Source organism: Rhineura floridana, chromosome 11 (assembly GCF_030035675.1).
Source record: "Rhineura floridana isolate rRhiFlo1 chromosome 11, rRhiFlo1.hap2, whole genome shotgun sequence".
NCBI classification, from domain to species: domain Eukaryota; kingdom Metazoa; phylum Chordata; class Lepidosauria; order Squamata; family Rhineuridae; genus Rhineura; species Rhineura floridana.
Window position 1 is genome coordinate 63,349,109 of NC_084490.1, and position 23,690 is coordinate 63,372,798.

Genomic DNA, 23,690 nt, shown 5'->3' on the forward strand with positions numbered 1-23,690 from the left:
CCAGAGTCTTGGGGTGAAAACCAGGGACCTGGAAGCCCTACTAGGTACATGCCAGCTCACAAAGTTATTGGGCAGGTGTGGATACAGCCCCCCCCCATTGCTAGGACTGCCTACATCTGTTTACATCTGTTTTCAAATAGACACACTGCAGGGTAATGCAGAACCAATCTGCAATGAGATTTTATTTTCAGAATGAAACCAATTTCACAAGAAGCACTTTTCAGGGGCAAAAAACATGCAATTGATCTAGACTGTGCATGGAAAAAACCCCCAAGTACTGAATCTCCATTGATTTTAGAATAAAACTTTGTGTGTATGCAGCCATAGTTGCACAATTGAGGAAGGACAGTAATAGTGAGGCACACTTGACAAGGAAAAGCAAGACCTTCTAGCCCTGGCAAGTTTAATGATGTCATCACAATGTTCCCAGGTTCTAGGGACCTGATCCAATCCGGAGTCTAATTAATTTTGGGGGGGATGGCTGGAGGATCTGCCAGACTTCTAACAAATTGATCTGGTTGCTCTAAATTAGTATTTTTAGTATTTCTGAAACGTCCAATCTACTTAGGGAAACCTGTGGTGTTATAATAATCCTATCTGTAAGCACATAGTAATGGAGGTCTTCTGCATTAGACAACATGTAGAAATGTACTAGCCTCATAGCTGAGTTTGAGACACATCGTTTCATAGGTTGTGAAGTAGAGGCACACATAAAAAGTTACAGAGATGTCTAAAAGTGAGGCTTCCAAGGAGAAAAAGCCCCATACATTATATTACCTAGAGAAACCACAGACTTCACATCATACATAAAACTAACCTATGATTTCATTCTGTTTTCTAGCATTTGGGAATAAGCAAGTTACTTTTGCTGCCCTTGTGTTTCTGGTACGTATGAGTGGTAAGCAGTGGTAAGCAAATGACTATAGAAAACATATAGTACATTTAATTTTGCATATCCTAAAAAGTATACCAAGATGGTAGTAAAAAAGTCATTCGACAGGCTGCTATCATGCTTCTTGGGGGAAGGTATGCAAATTCCAGGCTCCTGTATGAAGATGTGAAATGGATGGAATAGTCAACATGGAATTTCTCTATAAATCTTGAACATTGCAAAGGCCTGGTGGTTACTTGCATGGAAAAGTGCAAACTCCAAATGTCTTGGGCGTAGTAAACATGCCTGCAAGATAGCCTCCTTACTTGAGATGCTCTTAAAATCCTTCCCATCTGAATTTCTCTTGGGTTTCAGTTTAGGGAGGGAAGGATCTGTCAGTTTTGCTTCACTCCATTTCTCATTTTTCCAGTCTCAAATTCAGTTCTCCACATTTCTGAAGAAATGTGTGGATTTTAAAAAATTATTCCGTATGAAATTTCTTCAGCATTTTAGTGTGATTTTCTCCTAACACACATTTTTTTTATCTAATTTTGACTAATGTACACATTTTTGCAAGCAATTTCTCCTAATATAGTGCATTGTTGTATGTTATTTTCACTAATATATTCATTTTTATGCACATTTCTCCCTAATATATGTATTTTTGTAAACAATGGTTGGAAAACTGCATCACAGAATTCAGGTGTGTTTTAGTTTTCATTGTTTCAAACTGAGTGGAATTTCTTCTCCATCACTATATGTGTGTGTGCGTATGTGTGTGCATGTGCGCGCGCGCGCACACACACACACACACACACACACACGCACACGCACATACATGGCATATCAATATCCTTCTACCCCAAAGTTTCAGTTAGATGCTTTTACTATAACTTTAATAATAATGGGCTCTAATTGTCTAATTTAGCATCACTATAAAGAACAGAACAAAACCTCCAAAAGGTAGAGGAGGCTAGTGGACTGCAGTATATAAAGAGTTTGTGCTAATTTGTAGCTATTTAGGCTGAAGATAGGGATGGAGAGAAAATTCGTCTGGTCCATATTTTAAAGTGAACTGATTTAATTTGCCAATCCCAGATTACACCCTTCCCAAAGCCAGCTTTGTTCAAAAATTCATATTTTATGGAAAAAATATATGCACATGTTTATTTTAGGAAAATGCATTGAAAAGCATACAAAAATGTGTATTTTGGGAGGAAAGGCATACAAAATGCACACTTGAGAGAAAACTGTACAATTTAAATGCAGTATTTTTTTGTACATTTTACAAAATCTGCAGAAGGGATTTATGGATGCATGCAAAACTGACATGGAATAGGAACAGGCTGATCCATCCATCCCTAGCTGAGGAGTTTACCTATGTTTGATCAGCTAATCTCAGGGATTGCATGCCTCTCTTGTTCCTTGTGTGTTTCCTTGGATTTAAGACAGTCTTCTCAGCCTTAACAGTCAGCCTTTATGTGCTTTTGCAAGGTGCTGTTTGGATTGTGACTAGCGTCCAGGACTTGAACAAAAAATAGAAAAACTAAGAAGAGAGACACTTCCAGATTTCGCGCAGTTTCCTTGGTTGTTCAATGAAAGGTTCTCTCTCACTGAACATAGTTTTGCATTTGCACCTACAAAGCAGCCTGAATACTGCTTTGTAGGATCTCCTTTTGTGTTCTGAGCCAGAGAAGAACTTCTGAAGGAAGTGGGATTGATTCAGAATACATCCAACATGAGCTGAACAAATTTGTATTCCAAAGCAGGTAATAATGAAATTTGGCTACATAACTACCTGGAAAAAGATGACAAACCTAGTTGCACTTTCAATATTAAAACATGACTTCCATAACTCCAACTCTAGATCAGGCCTGCACAGCCTATGACTCACAAAGCTAAACATAGCCTACCAGCTATGTCTAGCAGCACATTAAGGTCTTCATAAATTTCTTGGCTCTGCTGCCTAGGACTGTAAAAATAGTATGTATGTGTGTGAAGCATCTGGCAGGCAACAAATATTGTTGGCTTGTGGCCTGCAGTGGTTACTCACAAGTTGTGTAAGCCTAGTTTTAAGGCTCTAATCCTAAATGCATGTACTTGGAAGTAAATGCCATTGAAATCTGAGGGTTATACTTCAAAGCCGGTGGGGCTGTTCCCTGCTCGGGGGCATCCGTCCGGCATGTTCTAGTACAGCCCCCGTTGGCGTTGTGCAGGAAGAACTGCCGGGAGCTGCGGAGAGAGAAACGCAAGTTTCGAGAACCGCTGCCACAACTTCCTGAGCCAGGACCTCCCCCAATGGCAGCCGCCACCACAGACAAAAGATCTAGGAGCCAGCCTCGCAAAAATGGCTCTTCCCCTTTCCAGACAGTTAGAAAGAACTACACGCTCCGGGCCATACTGGCCCCCAGCCCGTACATCATCGCCATCCACCACTAACACCATTACCGATTCTACTCTGTCGTTGCCGGGCAAGAGTAAGGAGGCTCTGGACAAGGACAGAATTAGGTTCTATTTTATTGTTTAGATTTTAATGTCCTGATGTGTTTGTATGTTCTGTTTTGTACGTCGCCCAGAGTGGCTGGACAACCAGCCAGATGGGCGACTAATAAATCTAATAAATAAAAGTAAGTAGTGTTATAGGACTGGGGGGTTGGTCTAGATGATTATTTGGATCCCCTCCAAACCTATAGTTCTGTATCTGTAAGATGGAATCTGTAATGGAAGAAACCTGTTCTCTTTGTTAAGCTAATAGGTCTGGCCAAGTCTGTCAAGTATCCCATCAGCATGACAACAGCTTTGACTATGTTGCCAATGGGACAACTGGCTGGTGATGTTCTTCAGGAGGGGGGTTAATGTCACCTGTCTGGAGATAATGTTGTAGGTAGAACAATAGCCCAGAAATTAACCTTGGCTGGTCAGATCTGAAAGCTGGAAAGAGACTGTGCTGAATCCCAAGCTATAGCTTTAGGACTCCCCTAAGAACCCAATGGGGAAGGAAGATCTGTTTGAATGTTAATTCTGTGAGCCCTTCCATCTTATGACGAGGTTGTATATATGTGTAAATAAAACCATATATCCTAAAGGCATGCATAGTCTCAAGTCACCTTGGTGCCAAGGAAACCTAACTCTGGGTAAGCTCCTACAGTTTCTCACTGGTTGGAGACTGGGTTGCATGCAACAATATGCTGAGGATTAGGACATAGATTCAAGAAGTAGGTAACGTAGTTTACATGAGGCATCATGTTGTTGATGTTACCAGGGCTCTGCTTTTGGGGAGGAACATCTGTTTCTTTCTTGATATCCATGTTCATTGAGGAAGCTCTGTAAGGGTTCCTGTTTCTTTACCAGTGGGTGTGAATGGCAGATTTGCTGTAATTTTTACTGGCTGCTCTTATTTTTTTTATGATTCCTTTTTCTACACTGCCTTTCATCTTGAGGAATCTCAGGGTGTACACAAAATATCTTAATATTCTCCACCATAGTGGAGTCACCCAGCTAAATGTATTATTGTACAATTACATCCTGAAAATCTAACTCTAGTGTTTTGACAATATTTTGCAGATGTGTGAAGCTGGGAACCATTTTATTAATGTGGCTTTAGTTCATCAAAATCAATCAGGTTTGTAGTTCTATTTTTTTTTCAATTGCTTAACTATGATCTTTTCCAAAACATTCTGTCTGTTCAAGTCCTCATCTGAATATGTGAAGGCTCAAACTGTGGATGAGATCAGTGGGTAAACTCCACCTGCAATGTTTGTGGGCATGTCACACTCCACCTCAACCTCTCACTTTCCTTGTGCTGTATGGGGAAGATCTGCAGGGGAGAACACGGTGTGAAAGCAAGTATAACTGTATAAGCAGGAAGGGACCCTGATATTGTAAGTTCCCCAGTTACATGAAAAGATCTTCTTGTGTTCAAGTGAACATAAGTAGAAGTGCTCCGTAAACCTTCCCTGTGTAACATGGCGAAAGTTGAGGAATGAATTGGGGTGGGGGATACACACAACGTGTCTGATAAAATTAGGGGCAGGGCTTGCGTGTATGCCTCTGACTCCATCCACACACTTGCCTGAAGGCTCCTCATGTGTCATTTACATGTGCATATGATTGCACATGTACACCCAAAGTATGTGTGTCCCAACACCATGATCTTTAACCAAGAGTCATGGTTTGGGATAGCGGCAACTTACTGGAGGAGGAATGGGCAAATGGGACAACAAGCCAGAGTTTGGATACTTGGGCACATGATTTATTACAAGTATTTATAAAGGAAATACGTGTGAAGCCTTTGGATTAGACAAGTAATGATTGATTCTAAATCACAGAGAAAGTGTGTGCTTCAGTAGACCAGGCAGGAATGAAAAGTAGGCAGGAAGTATGCAGTATAGGAGACCAGAAATAGTGCCTTTATGGAGATCAATATGACAACATAGCAGTTGAGAAATAAACTATTAGACTTTCCAGCAACAGGGAGGAAGCAAAAGAAGGAGTAGTCATGGGGCAAGGGCTGTGTCTGCACAGTATGGCCTTAGGTGAGGAGATCAGAGAGAAAGAACAGGGATTGCAGTATAAGGCAGAAAAAGAGGGCATAAGAGAAGACTGCTAACCCTTTCTTATTGTTCTGCCTGGGATTTGAAGAATGGGACCATGGCTCAAGACGGCATGGCTCAACCAGGAGCTCCAAATGTGAGGAAGTCAGGAGATCTGCCAGAAAAAAGAACAATGTGCACATTTGGAGGGCTGTAGGGAAACTCAAAGGAATTCTGGCATGTTAGGCTAGCTATACATTTGATGTATAAAAAGCTTGCAAAAGAATGGGGTGGTTGTGGGAGGTTGCCTCCCAGCAGCAAACAAAAAGGGGGATAGGTTTTTTTTTACTTACCTAATTACTTACTTATTAGAACATTTCTGTCCTGCCCTTCTAGTGTAAATACACCACTTAGCTTGATTAACAAGGGGATGGGGTGGTGGGTATAGTGGCTTTTCCTTAGATTTTCAAGTGGGTCTAATACTTGATTGGAACAGTGCCTTTCTTCATTCAGGCTCCAGGGACCCAGTCAGTAAGTGTGCTGTGAGGCTTAATTAGATTGGAACTGGGTGGAGGAGTCATATACACATTTTGGGAGGTCCCAAGCAGGGCCGGCGCCAAAGGGTGGAGAGGTCAGGCCCTGGCCAGGGGCCCCGTGGACCACAGGGACCCCTGAAGGGCCCCTCATTAAGGTGGAGAAGTAGCGCTCTTCTTCCACAATCTGCAGCAGGGTCCCTGCCATGGATCATAGGGAGGAAGCTGCCCACCTGCTTGCTTGCCGGCCTGCCTGTGCCTGCTTGCTCGCCCTCCCTGTGCCTGCTTGCTCACCCTCCCGCCCCACCCAGTCACCCCTTTGCTTACCTGCCTTCCCGCCCCTGCTCACCCACCCACCTGCTTGCCTGCCGTCCTGTCCCCCCTGCCCGCCCACCCGCCTGCTTGCCTGCCGTCCTGTCCCCCCTGCCCACCCACCCACCCACTCGGTAGGTAGGTAGGTAGGGCGTGCATGCATGTAGGTGCCAGGGCCCAGGGCAGGCTGATCAAATTTACTTTTATTAATTTCAACGCCTTTTTATTGGTCAGTGTCATATGATGGTGAAGACAGCCTTTTGTAATTCAAATTGTTGGTTATGTTCTATTTCTATTTTGAGTGCATTAACAGTTGAATTTGAAACTGCAGTTTGATGTAAAAACAGACTGATTACAATATGTTGCTACTTCAGCAATGACTCTAGCTGTTTGAAAAAAGAGGATGCATGTTTTCAGCCTGCTATGTTTAAACCACTTCATTTAATGCAAAGTGGGTATGGTCAAAAACATACAGCACACCTAGAATTTTGCTAGAATATATTTCAGCTCCCACTGTTTTATCTTGTGCAAATTGAGACACTCCTGAGGTCCACTGGAGACTATTCTGCAGAAGTCAGTGCCATTATTCCACAATTATGTTTGGAGTTTTTTTAGTGTAAATTTTGCAGTGTTGCTGTACTTCACATACTCACAGAAACAGAAACAAAAGAAAATGATTTCCTATAGGAAACTTCACTAAAATTGCAAAGGAAATCAGACATATTTAAAGTGACCAACTGAACTATATCAACTATAATGTTGCTTTCTCCCTGCTAAAACAAGATCAGCACAGCACATGCCTTCTTTCTGTTATTTGGGCTGATTGCAGGTGTTGCCACCACTCGCCATATGCTCAGAGGCACATGTAAACAAATTCTTGCAAGCTACACAGCAAGTGGATTGGACTGTGAAAGACCAACCCAAATTGTGTTTGCATTTTGACAAATTTGTAGAGCAGTCCAATATCTCAGAGAGGAGGTCAGGTCTCCTGCTCCCCTGATGCATTCACTATAGCTGCCCAGTTTCCCTGCTTTTTAAAGTTTGATAGAAATATCTGTTGGCTATAGGTACATTCTTAAACTGCAAGGTTTTTTGGCCTATTAGTGAATATATATACATATAAAATCAAGTCCCTAGGTATAAGATGGGAGATACCTGACTTGGCAGTAATGAAGAAGAGTTTCTCAGGCTTGCAGCTGAGCACAAGCTGAACCTGAGTCATCAGAATGATATTGTTGCTAAAAAATCTAATGCAATATTTGGCTACATTAACTATCGTCTCCAAGAAGTAATACTTCCATTTTATTCCATACGAGTTAAATCTCGTCTTGAGTTCTGTGCCCAGTTGTGGGCACTGCACTTTAAGAAGGACATAAACAAATTGGAATAGGTTCAGGAGGAAGATGGTATGGAAATTGTCCTTTGAGGAAAGGTTGAAGAAACTGGGTATGTTTAGCTTAGAGAAAAGAAGACTGGGGGATACACAATAGCAGTGGCAGTGCTGGCTCCATGTCAGTGGGGCAGTGGAATCCGCTCCAGGTTTTAGTCCAAACTTTCAAGGAGCTATCCAAAGTGCTAAAGTACCTTGGTCGAACAGGAAGAGAAATGTCATAACTTCAACCATGAAACCAACTACCATGGTGAGGAGACTTTTGGTAGACAGCCATCTCTTGGGGATGCTCTTCATTCTGGGCATCCTGCATGAAGCAGGGGTTGGACTAGATGGTGTACTAGGACCCCTCCAACTCTGTGGTTTTATGTCCATGGTCAGGCCTGGAGCCATGCTGGGAATGCCACAACGCTCTTCCCCTCTAGATCCCCAGTAAGGCAAGGTTCTGGTTCAGAAAGGATTCTGCCTGAATTGGAGCCTGATATCTCAAGTGAATTTCAGGTGCCATCCCTCCTCCAAATGGCACTTTATCTTTTGCATAATGCCTAACCCCGGAATCCCTATGTTGAATTAATTAAGCTCTCACAGCAGTAACACTTTGTGATGTGAATTGTATAATTAATTCACTGTCTGGGGTGATAGTATTGTTGCATTAGAGTGCACTCTACATCTACACTATACAATTTAAAACACTTTGCAACAGGTTTAAAATAACGTTTCCCCCACAGAATCCTGGTAATTGTGTGGATGTGAGGAGAATCCTTTGTTAGTCTTTCCATGGAATTTGTTCTCAGGAATTCTTGGTTGGGGAGTCAAACTCGTTAAAGCGAGTTGGAAGCTGGTTTTCACCAGTATCTATGAGCAGGTGGCTACTGAGAATAGCTTCTCCATGAATGGTAATAGAAATTCATAGGCTAGAATGAACCTCTCAATCTTCAAACTGTTATAATGAAATTTTGGCCTTTTCTCTTTTCCTATAGGCAATAAAAGCTCTTTTCCAAGTCCATCAATCAACCCTTTCACATGGCTGTTTATATTTGTTTCCTGTCCAAACTATACATATGAGGTATTACTATTTTTTTCCTTCTCACTTTCCATCTTTGTCAGCTGGCTAAGCAAGTGATGCCAGCATGCAAAATTCTCGCAAGGTCTTTTTGGAGAACTTTAGATCTGAGCTCATGAACAGATCTGAATTTAACAGTACTTAAATTCACTCACAGATAGCTTAAAGTGCATTCTGCTTTGATCTAGGAGGCCCCTCGTGGTTTCCAGAGGAGCTGCCTTTTAAAAGGTGTTTGCTTCTAAAAGGAGTTTATTTTGCAAAAGGATTTTTTAAAAGCTTTGTAGTAATGTGCATGACTTCCCTCCACAATTTGTGGCCCCACAAAGATGCCAAGCAGAACCACATTCTGGTTTCTTGAGTGAAGCTTTGAGCTCCATGTTCATAAATCAGACCCTTCAGTTTCTTGGCTCTGCCCTTGTAACATCCACTTCCCATCTTTTTGGTTGCTTGCCTGCTGATACTTTGCTGCCTAGGCACAATGCCTGTGTACACTGAATGGCAGGTCTGGCGCAGGTGGAGAGGCATCTGTCAAGGGCTGTTAGAGAGTTGGTTTTGAGTCCATTTGTCTGTAGTAGTTTGATCAGGCTGTTTGGCAAGACATTGTATAAAATTAACAGCTGTTTATATTTAAGTGTGTTGCCTGTTTTCTCTTTGCAACAGATTGGCTCTTGGATGAGCTTTACTGTGATGACCCAGACACTGCCAGGTAAGAGCAAAAATATCATTCTAGGTGGGATTTTTGAACAAGCTCCCTTATGCCCCCCCCTAAAAAAACCCTGCATGAGAAATATGATCAGCATGGTTTAGAATTACCTTCTGTCATTGTGATAAAAGTAGAAATTTTAAATATTTATGTATTTGTTATTTGTTTTATATCCTGCCCTTCCTCTCAGCAGGAGCCTGGGGGAGGAGGAGGGGGAGGGGAGAGGAGAGGGAAGAAGGGAGGAGAGGGCAGTGGAAGGAGGGGGAGAGGGGATGGGGAAGGAGGGGATTGGAGGGGGAGGAGAGGGGTGAATGAAGGGGGGAAGGGGCAAAAGGGAGGTGATGGGAGGGAGGAGGAGGGGAGGGCAGGTTTGATCATTTGCATGCTTTTTGAGTTCAGTGGGATTTACTCCTGTACAATCATGCTTAAGATAGGTAAAACTGGCCATGGAGGAGGGGTAGGGAGGGGAGGAGGAGGGCAGGAAGGGGAGGGGAAGGAATGAAGTGAGAGGGGAAGAGACTGAGTGGGTGGGCACTGGGGAGAGGTGAAGCCGCTTTCCTGTCCAAAAGGAAAACATTGTGAACAGTATCCTTTTTCAGCCTTTCCCCCACCTTTTTATTCTACAGCAGGCATATGTAGCCTCCCACCCAAATTTAAACCAAAGCTGTCCCTGGCCACATCCACACCAGGCCTTTATTTCACTTTGGACAGTCATGGCTTCTCTCAAAGAATCCTGGGAAGTGTAGTTAGTGAAGGGTGCTGAGAGTTGCTAGGAGACTCCCTGTTCCCCTCAGAGAGCTTCAGTCAGAGTGGCTGACTGTTAAACCACTCTGGCCACTGGAGCTCTGTCAGGGGGATAGGAGTTTCCTCTCAGCACTCTTCACAAACTTCACTTCCCTCCATAATCTGTGGCCCCACAAAGATGCCAAGCAGAACAACATTCTGGTTTCTTGAGTGAAGCTTTGAGCTCCATGTTCATAAATCAGACCCTTCAGTTTCTTGGCCCAGGATCCTTTGGTGAAAGCCATGACTGTCTAAAGTGAAATAAAGGTCTGGTGTGGGTGTGGCCACCTGATTAGGCAAGCCCAGCAGCTGTGAGTCTGGCTTTTAGAATACTGACAGTTGGTTCTTACTGAGCATGCCCCAGCTTATCATTGACCTCAATGCTAAATTTCTTAAATTAATTAAAAATCAGCTAGGCATTTTTTTAAACTTTTAAACTGCAGAAGATGAAGGTCAGAGTATGGGGCAAGGTTAGCAATAGGATTACAGGTACTCTGTGAACATGGCTGATTTTTAATTAATTTCAGTAAATTATGAGAGCTCTGACAGAAAAACATCCAAAAGGGATCTGGGTTTCCCCCCCTCTTTTTACACGTTGAACTCTCAATTTTCTCTGACTGTTTTGTATATCACCATGAAAATTTACAGGGTTGTTCAGCAAGCATTTCTGAGTTCAGGACTATAAGTTTTGTAAAGTTTTGTTTTGAGATGCACTTATGGGAAGCAGCGGAATGGCACGGGGGTATTTTTAATTTAACATTGCAGAAAGCAAAAAATTCATGCTGGCTATAGTATACAGCCACTCTTGTGGTTGTATAAATAGGGTTGCCAACTGTGTCAAGGGTTGTTAGTTGATCAATAATCTGTTCAGTATTGAGCTTAAATAAACTTATATATTCCCAAAATCTCAATACAGGGTAAACACATATGTATTTTAAGTGTGATGCAAGTTCTTCAACAATACGTTTGCTGCATTTTAGTGCATTTGTTTATTGGCCAGGGGTTCTGTGTTCAATTCACTTTGCCCATGCTTAAAATGCATGCCTCTATCCTTTGAGACATTGGAAAGAATATCAGGTAAGGTAAGTTGACTTGTAATAAAGAGATGTTTGCACCCACACATTGTATGAAGGAATGGACCTGTTTAATATTCCCTTTTTCATTCTCTATTATGATTATGTACCAGAAAGAAAAAGAAACAAACGTGTTAACTTGCAGCCTCTCTGATTAAAATTTGCCACCACTGACTAATCACTGAAACTTTCATTTGTTAATCTACGAATTAAATCCGTTTAAAATGTTGTGCCACACCCCTGTTATGAAATGCGTTTCTCCACTGTATATTACAAAACAGCTCACCCCTGCAAACACTGCAATTTAAAATGTCTCCCTCTAGTTCCCTTGTGTTAAAATTCCATTTCCTGCACTAATAATGTACCCGACCTAGCCAATTAAGAACATTTATTAATTTCAATTGTAGAGGGTTAAGTATGAGCTTAACTTTGTCCCATCTAAATAACTGGGACTCCAAAATACTTACCTTTGACTGGAATATATTCAATGCGCTTGGATGTCCCCAATGTCCCTAGAGTCAATCAGGAGTAATCAACACCTGCCCTTCAGATGTTGTTGAACTACAGCTTCCATTATTCCTGACCATCGGCCATGCTGGCTGGGGCTGATGAGAGTTGGAGTTCACAACATCTGGATAACATTACACTGGCTACCCCTTTTGTAAATTAATTAGAGGTGGGTAGAGCCACCAAGTTCTGCTCTGCTATATTTTTGGTGGATAGAACTGGGAGAAATTTCCTTCTTGGAAGAACTCCATTGCTGACCCCAGCACGTACTAGGACCAGGGGGAGTTGGCATACGTTAATAGTCACCCCCGTGTTGCCTCTTTGGAAGATACCCTAACCAAGACTGGCCACATCCCAGCTCTAGAGATTATGGTATACCCCAAGGAGCAGAGATGGCCATGAACTTGAGTGGAATCCCAAAGAGCACATGGAGGTCATGTCTGGCAGTATGAGGCTTCCTTCTGTATCTGAGTTCCACTTGGGAGGAAGAAGGAAGTAAAGCAGCAGCTTCTGGGCCCACTTCAAAAAATGCTGACACTCCTCCAGAAGCTGTTGTTCTTGCCCAGTGTGGGGAAAACCTCTGCCACATCATTAAAATAAGTGTGCTCTGCTTTGCATTATGCTGTCTCTCCATTATATGTGCAGGGGCGGGGTGTGTATGAAGAAGAGATAATTGTTCTGACATACCACAGTTCATACCCAGAGATCAGCCATGTTTTCCCCCCTCTCTCCAGTTGGGATTTTTGCATTACTGATGGCAATCCAGATGGCCCAGTGGGCCCGAAAGAAGCACCAACTCTACCTGAAGAAGGGCACTACATCTGGGTGGAGAAAAACAGCCATGATTCCATTGATACTGTAAATGCAGTGACAGGTGGTCTGTGATGATGATCCAGCGTGAAAAAGAGAAAGGAGGCAATCAGATGGATGGATGGATTTAGTTGTGCCAGAGCAATACAGGAAACTTGCTTTCAAACACACCCACATTTAGGTCTTTTTTAAAAAATTGAATGAAAGTATCAGGGCTAGGCTTCAAAGAGAGATTTTAGGTAAACAGAGCAGCTATAGCTGAGGGAGAGAGCAGCACAGGCTTTCCGTACAGATGGCCATAAGTTCAATCCTTGCCCTCCCTAGCTCCATCTCAAAAGGATCCGTGGTTGTAGGTACTGGGAAATATAGTTCTCTGCCTGAGATCACAGAGCTTCTGCTAGTAAGAGTATATGATGTTGGATGCAATATAGTAATGGTCTGACTCTGTGGGCCTGTTTGCAGGTCACATTAAACTATAGTTTGCTTTAAATTATGATGCAATTATGAACACCCATGACCTGTGAGCTTCTCTGTCTGCAGGTGCCATGTCAGGCACAAATAAGCCAGAGCCTGTCATTCAATGCTAAACAAACGATGATCATACTAAAACAGAAATAAGCCAAGGATGCAGCCAGGTTTGCATGACATGGAAAATCAGGGTCTGGCTTGCTTGTACCACACACGGCACCCATGTGTGTGTGTGTGTGTGTGTGTGTGTGTAAGCCCCAAAGGGGGGTGAGGGAGGCTTATTCGTTATGTGAACCAGATCTGCATAGAGTTTTTTGACACCCAGAATTATTTTTTATTCATGTGAACAGCAGAAACCCCCGCCCCATGTCATATCACTAAGCTTTTGAAAACTGGGGGAAGTCCCATTGAACTTGTAGCATTCATTGAATCAGGCTACACATAACTTTAAAGTGTAATCACTGGATTGCAAATACATTTTTTTTCGTGTTCTAAACATTACAATGCACTTGTACAACTATTTTGTTTACTGTCCACCAGAAACAAGCTAAGGTTCAGGTAAGAATCTTGCTTGAATGGATTATGGACATCTTATTCTTCCGGGGCTTAGAATTAATTGCCTCTTCTGACTAGGTAACCTTTAAATGAATGAGTAAATATGAAGACCATTGTCTGAAGTAGTTATTAAATAGTAATTATGATTAAATATGCCTCTGTGCTAAATTATTATGGAAAGATGATAGGAAATCGATGGATTAAAATTAGTGTATCCTGAGTAGTATAAGTAAACATTTTGTTGACAACTGATTTAACATAGAACAATTGCAATGATAATTTTCAGCCAGATTCATTTTTTCTTACAATACCTATTATTTAAATTGTATGGATGTTGTTTAATAAAAATACTATTTTTTGAAAACAGTGTGCAGTCTACATCCTTAAATTTTAAAGAGGTGTGTGTGTGGTTGTTTACCAGATAACATAAATAAGTGCTCTGATCCAGCAAGGGTGATGATACATGGAAGAAGATGTCTTCATATGCAAGGGTGTAGGCGTACAGGGTCTCAGGGGGTCTTAGTCCCCTTACCTTGGTCCTTATATCGCCAACATCCTATGAGCCAATCATCATGAAAGGGGTGTGTGTTAGCCACTGAAAAGAACTGTCTAACATGCTTCCTTGTCCTTTGCTGGAGACAATTAGAGAGAAAGGAGGACAGTCAGCCACTGAGAAGACTCTTTTTAGTAGCTAACACTCTCCCCTTTCATGCTTATTTGCTCCTAGGGACATCTGTTGTTGTGGGAGAAGGCATTCACAAGGATCTCATTCTCAATCCAGCAGCAGAGAAAAGAGTGTGTGTGACTGTGACTATCATGAAGGGACCCTGCACTTCAGAATTTGCCCCTACACTACTGTTCATATGCACATTATGATGTTCATCCAGCTGCCTGTATATCTCTTGATGTGCACTGTTGATGCATATCAATATCCCCTCTCCTCTCTCCCAACTGTTGTGTGTGAATAGCTGTCAAAATGACTTCAGTTGGATTGAAGTCAAGGAGTTTGCTTGTGGAAAAGTATTATTTCTAGAGGGTGTTCCTCCTAGATTGACTAACGGGGAGGACTGTGGCTATAGAGAGATGCAGTACTAGTCAAGAGGGTGATCCTCCAGCACTTGAAAGCACTGGCAAGCAGTTCTTGGTGAAAAGAACAATAAACTGTGGGTCTTTTAGACTACCCTGCCAAAAATGGCAGGAGAAATCACACGAGGCCTTCTTACAAATTATGCTGCTGTCTGATTTTATCATTTTAATATGTTCTACAAGTCAGCTGCACCCTCTAGTGGCTGAACTGCACAACATCTTATGATAGGTATATAGTTTTATTATACTACAGAAGTTGAGAGAGCCAGTGTAGTGTAAGGTGTTGGACTACAAGCTGGGAGACCAGGGTTCGAATCCCCACATAGCCATGAAGCTCACTGGGTGACCTTGGGCTAGCCATTGCCTCTCAGCCTCATGAAAACCCTATTCATAGGGTCACCATAAGTTGGAATCGACTTGAAGGCAGTACATTTACATTCTTTACAGAAGTTGAAACCAAAAAAATCTGTTCACATAAATAAATTTCTTCCCAAACTTTTGTAGAATGTCTGTTCTTATCTAAAAGTGTCAAGTTTTTCTACTATTTGTCCATTTCCACAGTGTTCAAAGATTTCAGTAAAATTCAGGAATTACAGCCATCCTTGTGGTGGAAATTCTATAAAGTCCACAGATGCCTTCCTGCCATCTATTTTCATGAAAAAGGCTGTGATTTTATGGTCCCTGGGAGGGCATCCCAAGGGCTCATAGGATTCATCAGAGCTGCCTCCATCAGGCTGCGGGAAGTCCAAAGCAGAGCTTGGAAAAGTTACTTTTTTGAACTATAACTCCCATCAGCCCAATCCACTGGCCATGCTGGCTGGGACTGATGGGAGTTGTAGTTCAAAAAAGGAACTTTTCCAAGCTCTGGTTCTGGGGACATGTTGGGGGTGCTGGGAGTGGCTGTGGATCTTGGTCAGCCTCCAAGAGGTCTTCTGTATCTTTAAAAGTTGTGCAGGGGGGAGGGAGAATTCCACCTTGTGGTTTTTCCCATTACAGAGTTGCAAGAACACCTGCACTTGGCTGACTTTCTCTTCTCCTAAAGATACAGTATCAGTCTCAGGCCATGGACCTGGCAACCCTAGTCCGCACCCACATCCGCAATGACAACCTTTGATCCCATTCTCCACCCCTTTGATTTCTCTTCGGGATGAGATTCCCCCCCACCCCAATGAGACATTAAGAATGAATTTCATTTTGAATAGCTAGCTGTTTGTATCCTATCTTTGTACTTTGTTTTGTGCACCTGAATTGGGGAGGGACTCAGAGAGAGTCCAGGAGCTTGGTAATGCTTGCTTGTCCTTCACCAGCACACTCCCTCTCTAGAGAACCCATTGCTGGAAGAAGTATAGCCTGCTAATCAATGACAGTATGAAGCTGCTGTGTTTCACCATCTGCATGGTTATCCTAGCTTATGGTAAACTAGTGAGGGTAAGCATGCACACCTCAGTCTTGGAGAAGGTAATATCTGTGTTGTTGTGAGTTTGGGGTTGGAATGGATGATTCCCGTGGGTCCCCTAACAGCCTCTGATTTGGAACCCTGTGCCTTGGGGTGAGGGGCTGCCTCTGCTGGCCAGATGAGTTTCTTTTGTTAAGCTAATAGAGTGGCCAGGTTGTTAATGGGTCTATCAGGTGCCCAGCAACTGGTGAATGGGCCAGGAAGATCCTTCTGTCATTGAAACTCTTCAGGAGAGCCCCCCACTTCCTGGTGGCTAGGAGAGGTTTGTGTTTTCAGTGTGTGCAGAGTGTGTCTGAGAATGGCTGGGGACTGGAGGCAGGCAGAGAGGCTGGCTATTTGCACCATGGCTTTAAGATACTTCCTGTAACCCCAATGGAAAAGCTGGATATTGGACTGCTGATGCCTTGAACCCCTCCATCCAAAGCTCAGGTTGGAATGTGTGTAAATAAACAAACCATATTTCATAAAGACACCACAATCTCTGCTGACCTTCTTCCCAAGGAAACCAAGCCCAGGACTAGCCCAGGGACCCCTGGAATCTCACTGCTTGGAGATTGGGGAGGTGCGCAACAATATTGTGGGTCCTTCATCCAGCCTGGTGTTTCCTCTTTGCTATCTGATTTCCAAGAAGTTACTTGTGCTGCTTTAGGAGAGGGACTATCTCTTGATCCAATTTGGCTCTGTGCTTGTCCGTCTGGCTTCCCTTTCCTTTGCTACTTTCTGAGTTAGTTCTTGGGCAATCAGTTTTAACTGCCTACAACTGTTGTTACACTCCCCGCTTGCTCATTCCTCTTGACTGGTCTGCCTTTCCTGTGGTTTTGGCCCACTTGCAACCAGCCTAACCTATATGCACATGTATTTTCCTTGCCCATCTCTGTAATAAACCATGTATTGAAGTATCATATCCATTGGTCGGTTGTCTCTTTATTCCTTTCACCTTCTGTGAGCATCCATTCTGTCTTGGTGCACAGTGGCTCTAGGGATGCTTCCAGGTGACCTGTTTGCTGAGCATTCACCCTGATTTATTTACAGGAAGATTAGTCAATGTTGGCTATTTAATGAGTATTCATTCTGATTTCTTTGCAGGGAGGTTAGAGGATGTTGCAACAAAGTGCTATTCCACACTTTCCATCACACTTCCCCATCATTTTCCTTATCACAGAAAATTGATCTTTTGGGGAAGTGGGTTTGTTGCACAAGAGCTTCAATCAACTATAACTGTGCAACCCGAATTTGCTGGTATGTGATTGAATCCCACCTGAAAATAGCAATAGTCTGGAAGCACCTTAGGTTAAAGTGATATACACATGTGGGCAAAGGGAATGAGTAGTAGCGACAGGGTTGTAGTCTGCTGAAAGGATCAGGTTCATTCATAGCACAGGAGGACTTAGAGATCCAGCACTGTCACTGGAGGCCCAAAAGGTGCCTATGGCAGCTTGCCAGCTGTGGCTCCTACTGGCCAAAGGCAGTGTGACCATGGTTATCATTGCCCTGGTAGCCTTAAACCAGACTACTGTAATGCATTGCACATGGAGCTACCTTTGGAGACTGTTCAAAAACTGCATTTAGCTCAAACTCCAGCTGCTAGGCTGTTAAATGGGACCTGTCATTGGGGACATATCTTACCTTTAAAACTCTGCATGGCTTGGTACCTGGATACCTGAAGAAATGACTATTTCTATTTAACCAACCTGTGCACTGAGGTCAGTTTTGCTGTCTCCTCTCTATGTGCCCCACCATCTACGCTGAAGAAGAGGAACTTCTTGGTTCTGATCCCCTATTTATGAATGCTGTCATGCTCTCTGAATTACCAGATGAAGACTCCTCTGTTTTTTTTATGCTGCCATGTGCTGTTTTATTCTCTGCCATTTAATTATAATTTTGACTTTTGATTTTATTGTTTGATTCTAATTCTGTAAGTTACCCCGGGAAATAGATATATTGACAAGCGACCAAAGGCTTCTGAGGAAGCTTAGCAGTCATGGAATAAGAGGAGAGGTCCTCTTGTGGATAAGGAATTGGTTAAGAAGCAGAAAGCAGAGAGTAGGAATAAACGGACAGTTCTCCCAATGGAGGGCTGTAGAAAGTGGAGTCCCTCAAGGATCGGTATTGGGACCTGTACTTTTCAACTTGTTCATTAACGACCTAGAGTTAGGAGTGAGCAGTGAAGTGGCCAAGTTTGCTGACGATACTAAATTGTTCAGGGTTGTTAAAACAAAAAGGGATTGTGAAGAGCTCCAAAAAGACCTCTCCAAACTGAGTGAATGGGCAGAAAAATGGCAAATGCAATTCAATATACACAAGTGTAAAATTATGCATATTGGAGCAAAAAATCTTAATTTCACATATATGCTCATGGGGTCTGAACTGGCAGTGACCGACCAGGAGAGACACCTCGGGGCTGTAGTGGACAGCACGATGAAAATGTCGACCCAGTGTGCGGCAGCTGTGAAAAAGGCAAATTCCATGCTAGCGATAATTAGGAAAGGTATTGAAAATAAAACAGCCGATATCGACTTCCGGGAAGGGTGAGACTTCCGGGAAGGGTGACTTCGCTTGTGCCTGCTTTTGAGACGGGCTCCCGCCTCAAAAGAAGCTTATTCAGATATAAATCAGTCAGAACATTTTTTTTTTGACTGATGAAATTTCTCCCGGGCAGGGAGAAACGTAGAGATCAACCTCAAAAGCCTGTTTTTGTTGGGAGGACTGGATTTCATTAATTTATGAGAAAAGGTCCAGCCAACAATGCCGGACGGACTTCCAAACTTTTGCTCTATCTGTTTAATGCGATACATTTATCTTTTCTTCAAAGAGAAAACCGACTAACAGGCAAGCACCCTTCTTTCTATTATTTTTCTTACTTGGTTTAAATTGTTGCAGCAAAAGGAGATTTGTCAGATTGATCGGCTTTGAAGTACTTCTGGGTGAGCTATAACTCTTCTCTGTTATTCACGAAATTAACAGCTTATCTCTGTTTCTGTTGCAAAAAGCTGTCCTGGAAGTGCATTCTAAAGATATTAACAGAAGAGGGATTTCTATTCCGAGGAATGTTATATTGTCTGGGACTATTCTCTTTTTGGTCTATTTTATTTCAACGAATCTGCTTCTTCACGACGCCACTAACTGTTTTGATGCTGGGAACTAAATTTGTTTTGAATTCTTGAACATAGAGAGATAAGGCAGGTTGCTCTGTTTATACTGTGATGTCATCAAGCCTGGAATATTAACCCAATTGTTGCTGAAATAAGAAGTGGTTCTTCTTTACTTCTGTTTTGCTTTGTTTTCGTGGTTTTTAAAATGGCAATCAAGAAAGTGGCTGAGAATCTGGAAATAATTATGTTTCAGAAAATAATGGATGAGATTGAGATAACGAAACAAACCCTGCGACAGGGCAGTAAGGAGCTGAAAATTGAACTGAGCAAAATGACACAGGAGCTTAAAGAAATACGGGATCCTGTGAGAGAGGAGAATGAGATCAGAGATGAGAAAAGAAAAAATAAAGGGAAGATACAAGCCCTGGAGATTGGAACAAATGTGGAATTGGAAAAAGATCTGGAGTTTATGGATATTAGAAATAAAATCTACTGTTTGGAATTTAACGTTATCTCTGAAGAAATTAATGAAGATATTAGAGATAAAGTTATCAATGGCTTGGATAATCTTCTGGACTGGAATGACGTGATGGAGTTTGATATAGTGAAAATCTATGGAATTAACTGCAGCCATGTGACAATGGAAAAACTCTCAAGAGATGAGCCAGTGCATTTTGTAAAAAAGAAGAACAGAGATATGACTTTACAACAGTACTTCAGCAACTTGTTCAGAATGGATGGCAAGAAAATATTTGGGATAGAGGAAATTCCCATCAGACTCTTATTATATGACTATGGCTATGACAGCAAGATTATTATGGAATACTGATAATGGAAGATTGGACACTGAAATTACTGGACTTAACAGGACTATTGAAGATGGAAGATGAAATTAATAGGGATAATGGAATAATGGCTATTGAAATTATTGGACCTAACAGATTTTGATGAGATGGATTAATCGAAATGTTTATTTGGAGAAAAATTGATAGATATATTTCTTAAAGAATTGAAACCTCTCTTTGACTTTTTGTGGAAAGAATAAAGTAATGTTTATGAGATTTGATGATTAATTAAGATAACTACTGGAGGAAAGTGATTTTATAATATAATTTAAGAGACAGGATTGTTATATATTGTAGACCTATAACTGATTTGATCTGTGACAAATGGGAAGTCAATATTTTATTTTTTTGTTTAATCATTTTTGTTTTGTTTTGTTTTTTGTCTTTGAATGTTTTATGATTTTGTTTTGTATGTTTTATGAAAATTTGAATAAAAATTATTGTAAAAAAATAAAAATAAAATAAAACAGCCGATATCATAATGCCGTTGTATAAATCTATGGTGCGGCCGCATTTGGAATACTGTGTACAGTTCTGGTCGCCTCATCTCAAAAAGGATATTATAGAGTTGGAAAAGGTTCAGAAGAGGGCAACCAGAATGATCAAGGGGATGGAGCGACTCCCTTACGAGGAAAGGTTGCAGCATTTGGGGCTTTTTACTTTAGAGAAAAGGCGGGTCAGAGAAGACATGATAGAAGTGTATAAAATTATGCATGGCATTGAGAAAGTGGATAGAGAAAAGTTCTTCTCCCTCTCTCATAATACTAGAACTCGTGGACATTCAAAGAAGCTGAATGTTGGAAGATTCAGGACAGACAAAAGGAAGTACTTCTTTACTCAGCGCATAGTTAAACTATGGAATTTGCTCCCACAAGATGCAGTAATGGCCACCAGCTTGGACGGCTTTAAAAGAAGATTAGACAAGTTCATGGAGGACAGGGCTATCAATGGCTACTAGCCATGATGGCTGTGCTCTGCCACCCTAGTCAGAGGCAGCATGCTTCTGAAAACCAGTTGCCGGAAGCCTCAGGAGGGGAGAGTGTTCTTGCACTCAGGTCCTGCTTGCGGGCTTCCCCCAGGCACCTGGTTGGCCACTGTGAGAACAGGATGCTGGACTAGATGGGCCACTGGCCTGATCCAGCAGGCTCTTCTTATGTCCTTATGTTCTTAAATGTGTAAAATAATAACTAAACGGCAGGATGAAAGTGCTGTCTCCCTGGTTAGTCCTAAGGAATTCTCCCAATGTTGAGGCTATGTATAATATTAATGATGAAAAACATTCAGTAGGTTTAATTAGAAAGGAAAATGATGAATTACGATGCAGTTTCAATAAATTAGATCTGTGTTTAGTGTCATAGAAGCTGGTAGCCACTGGGTGTCACTATCTGAACATAGTTGCTATAGGGCATGTAGGAAAATCTTGCAAGAATCTGATTAAATTCTTGGAAAAGTTTTCTCCTGGAAATACTGACATACAGATCAATTAAGGTATTTAACATTAACATTATAAATAAGCATGCAATAATTATATGGGGCTAGGGCAAACTGAAAGAAGATATTTCATTACAATTGCATGACACCTTATGGAATACATTTAATTTGCTGCTAGGTTTTAAGATAAACAGTATCTATATTTGGCAGAACAAAGTATCTGATTGGTATGTGAAGGAACAGCTAGGCTACGTATCTTCTAAAAACACTGTCAGCCTTGTGTCACAAAGCCAACAAACAGTCAGGTTAAAGTGGATTTTGTTCAGAACATCTTGGCACTGCTATTGAAAGCCATGAAGTGCACTTCAAATGGTGAAGAGATACGCAGAAGATTCTTAGGTAACCTTCAAAGTCTTTAGGTAAACTGATACTGAGATAGGGTAGTCCTTGAGCTATTCTGGTCCTTGACAATTTAGGGGACAGAAGTGGCCATCGTAGTTCCCATCCATATATTATTGGACTTTAATTCTCATCATCTCTGACCATTGGCCATGCTGGCTAGGGCTCATGGGACTTGGGGTCCAACAATATCTTGAAGTCATGACAATAGCTATCCCTGATTTAGGGCCTTAGAAGTAAAAACCACAACACTTTGAATTGGGCTTGGAAACCAAGTTAAACAGTTGGTATAACATTTGGGTTATATTTGACACTGGTTAATCCTCTTCTTGAGTACTGTATCCTGTTCTGGACATTGCACTCTAAGAAGGATGCAGACAAATTGGAACAGGTTCAGAGGAGGGCAACAAGGATGATCAGAAACTGGAAACAAAGCCCTATGAGGAGAGACTGAAAGAACCGGGCATGTTTAGCCTTCAGAAGACAAGATTGAGGGGAATATAGCGCTTCAAGTACTTGAAAGCTTGTCACACAGAGGTGGGCCAGGATCTTTTTTCAATCATCCCAGAGTGCAGGACACGGAATAATCTGCTCAAGTTATAGGAAGCCAGATTTTAGCTGAACATCAGGAAAAACTTCCCAACTGTTAAGAGTAGTATGACAATGGAATCAATTACCTAGGGAAGTGGTGGGCTCTCCAACACTGGAGGCATTCAAGAGGCAGCTGGACAGCCACCTGTTGGGTATGCTTTAACTCAGATTCCTGCAGACTATGGGGTTGGACTCGATGGCCTTATAGGCCCCTTCCAACTCTCCTATTCTGACTCTATGATTCAATGCTCTAGACAGCCCTACCTTGTCAATGCTCTGGCAACTGCATTCTGTGCCATTTGAAGTTTCCAAATGCTCCTTAAAGGCAGTTCCACTGAGCACATTACAGTAATCTAATTGAGTAATATAGTGTGATATGAATAACCATGGCCAGTTCCCTTCTCTCTAGGAATGGACACAGCTGGCATACCAGCCAAACCAGGTAGAAAACATTCCTGACCACCACTGCAACTTACACATCAAGGAACAACACCAGATCTAGGAATACTCCCAGACTACAAGCCTTAGTCATAAAAGGGACTGAAACTCTATCCACATACTCCCAGATCTGCCATATTTCTGACCAACAACATCTCCATCTTATCTCAGTTTATTCCATTCATTTTATCACTGATCTCAAACACCAGTGGAATGATGACACAACAAAACAGAGATCAGTGCTTGGTTCTGCATAATCACATAGTGGCAGCAGATGGCAGACAGATACCATCTTGGAAGAGGCACTCCATTTTTCTCACTTTGGAGGAAATGCTTCTTCACACAACCCAAAAGCAGAGGGGAAGGGAGACCCACGGGGGACCACAAAGACAAAACACAGAACTCTAGTTGTATGAAGATGACAATACAATTGTATAAAGAAACCATCATGCATGGATACAGCTGAAATCATTCAGACAGACAACACCCTCTGAAACAATATATAAATATATAATAGTAAGGAACATTTTTTAAAAAGCCACTCAGTCCTAATAATGTATATATCAAATTAGTTTTAGAAGAGCCTTCATTTCAATAGCCACTTTGTTAACCACCTATACTCCAGGTCGTTCCTTTCAACCACATTTGCTATTTCACCCGTAATATGCTCTAGAATTCAGGTGAATTTGTGGTCCGAATAATACGTTGTGTAGCTTGAAGCCACATCAAGGTTTTTAAGACTTAATCTTAGG

At 41.9% G+C, this 23,690-nt stretch overlaps 1 protein-coding gene across 6 annotated transcripts in view; it reads left to right on the top strand.

Moving 5' to 3' along the window:
• Window positions 1–23,690, top strand: part of TECRL (trans-2,3-enoyl-CoA reductase like) — a 102,610-nt gene that overhangs the window by 35,925 nt on the left and 42,995 nt on the right. The window contains exons 8-13 of one of the 6 annotated variants that reach the window (XM_061589639.1): window positions 842–885; window positions 4,436–4,493; window positions 8,619–8,704; window positions 9,362–9,407; window positions 17,229–17,381; window positions 19,133–20,032. In XM_061589639.1, the coding sequence (XP_061445623.1) occupies window positions 842–885; window positions 4,436–4,493; window positions 8,619–8,704; window positions 9,362–9,407; window positions 17,229–17,381; window positions 19,133–19,287 (542 nt within the window). In that variant the 3' untranslated portion in view covers window positions 19,288–20,032. Of the gene's footprint in view, window positions 1–841; window positions 886–4,435; window positions 4,494–8,618; window positions 8,705–9,361; window positions 9,408–11,187; window positions 11,265–12,501; window positions 13,908–17,228; window positions 17,382–19,132; window positions 20,037–23,690 lie in introns of those variants that run through there. The other 5 variants (XM_061589640.1, XM_061589643.1, XM_061589642.1 and 2 more) reach the window with 5 other exon arrangements.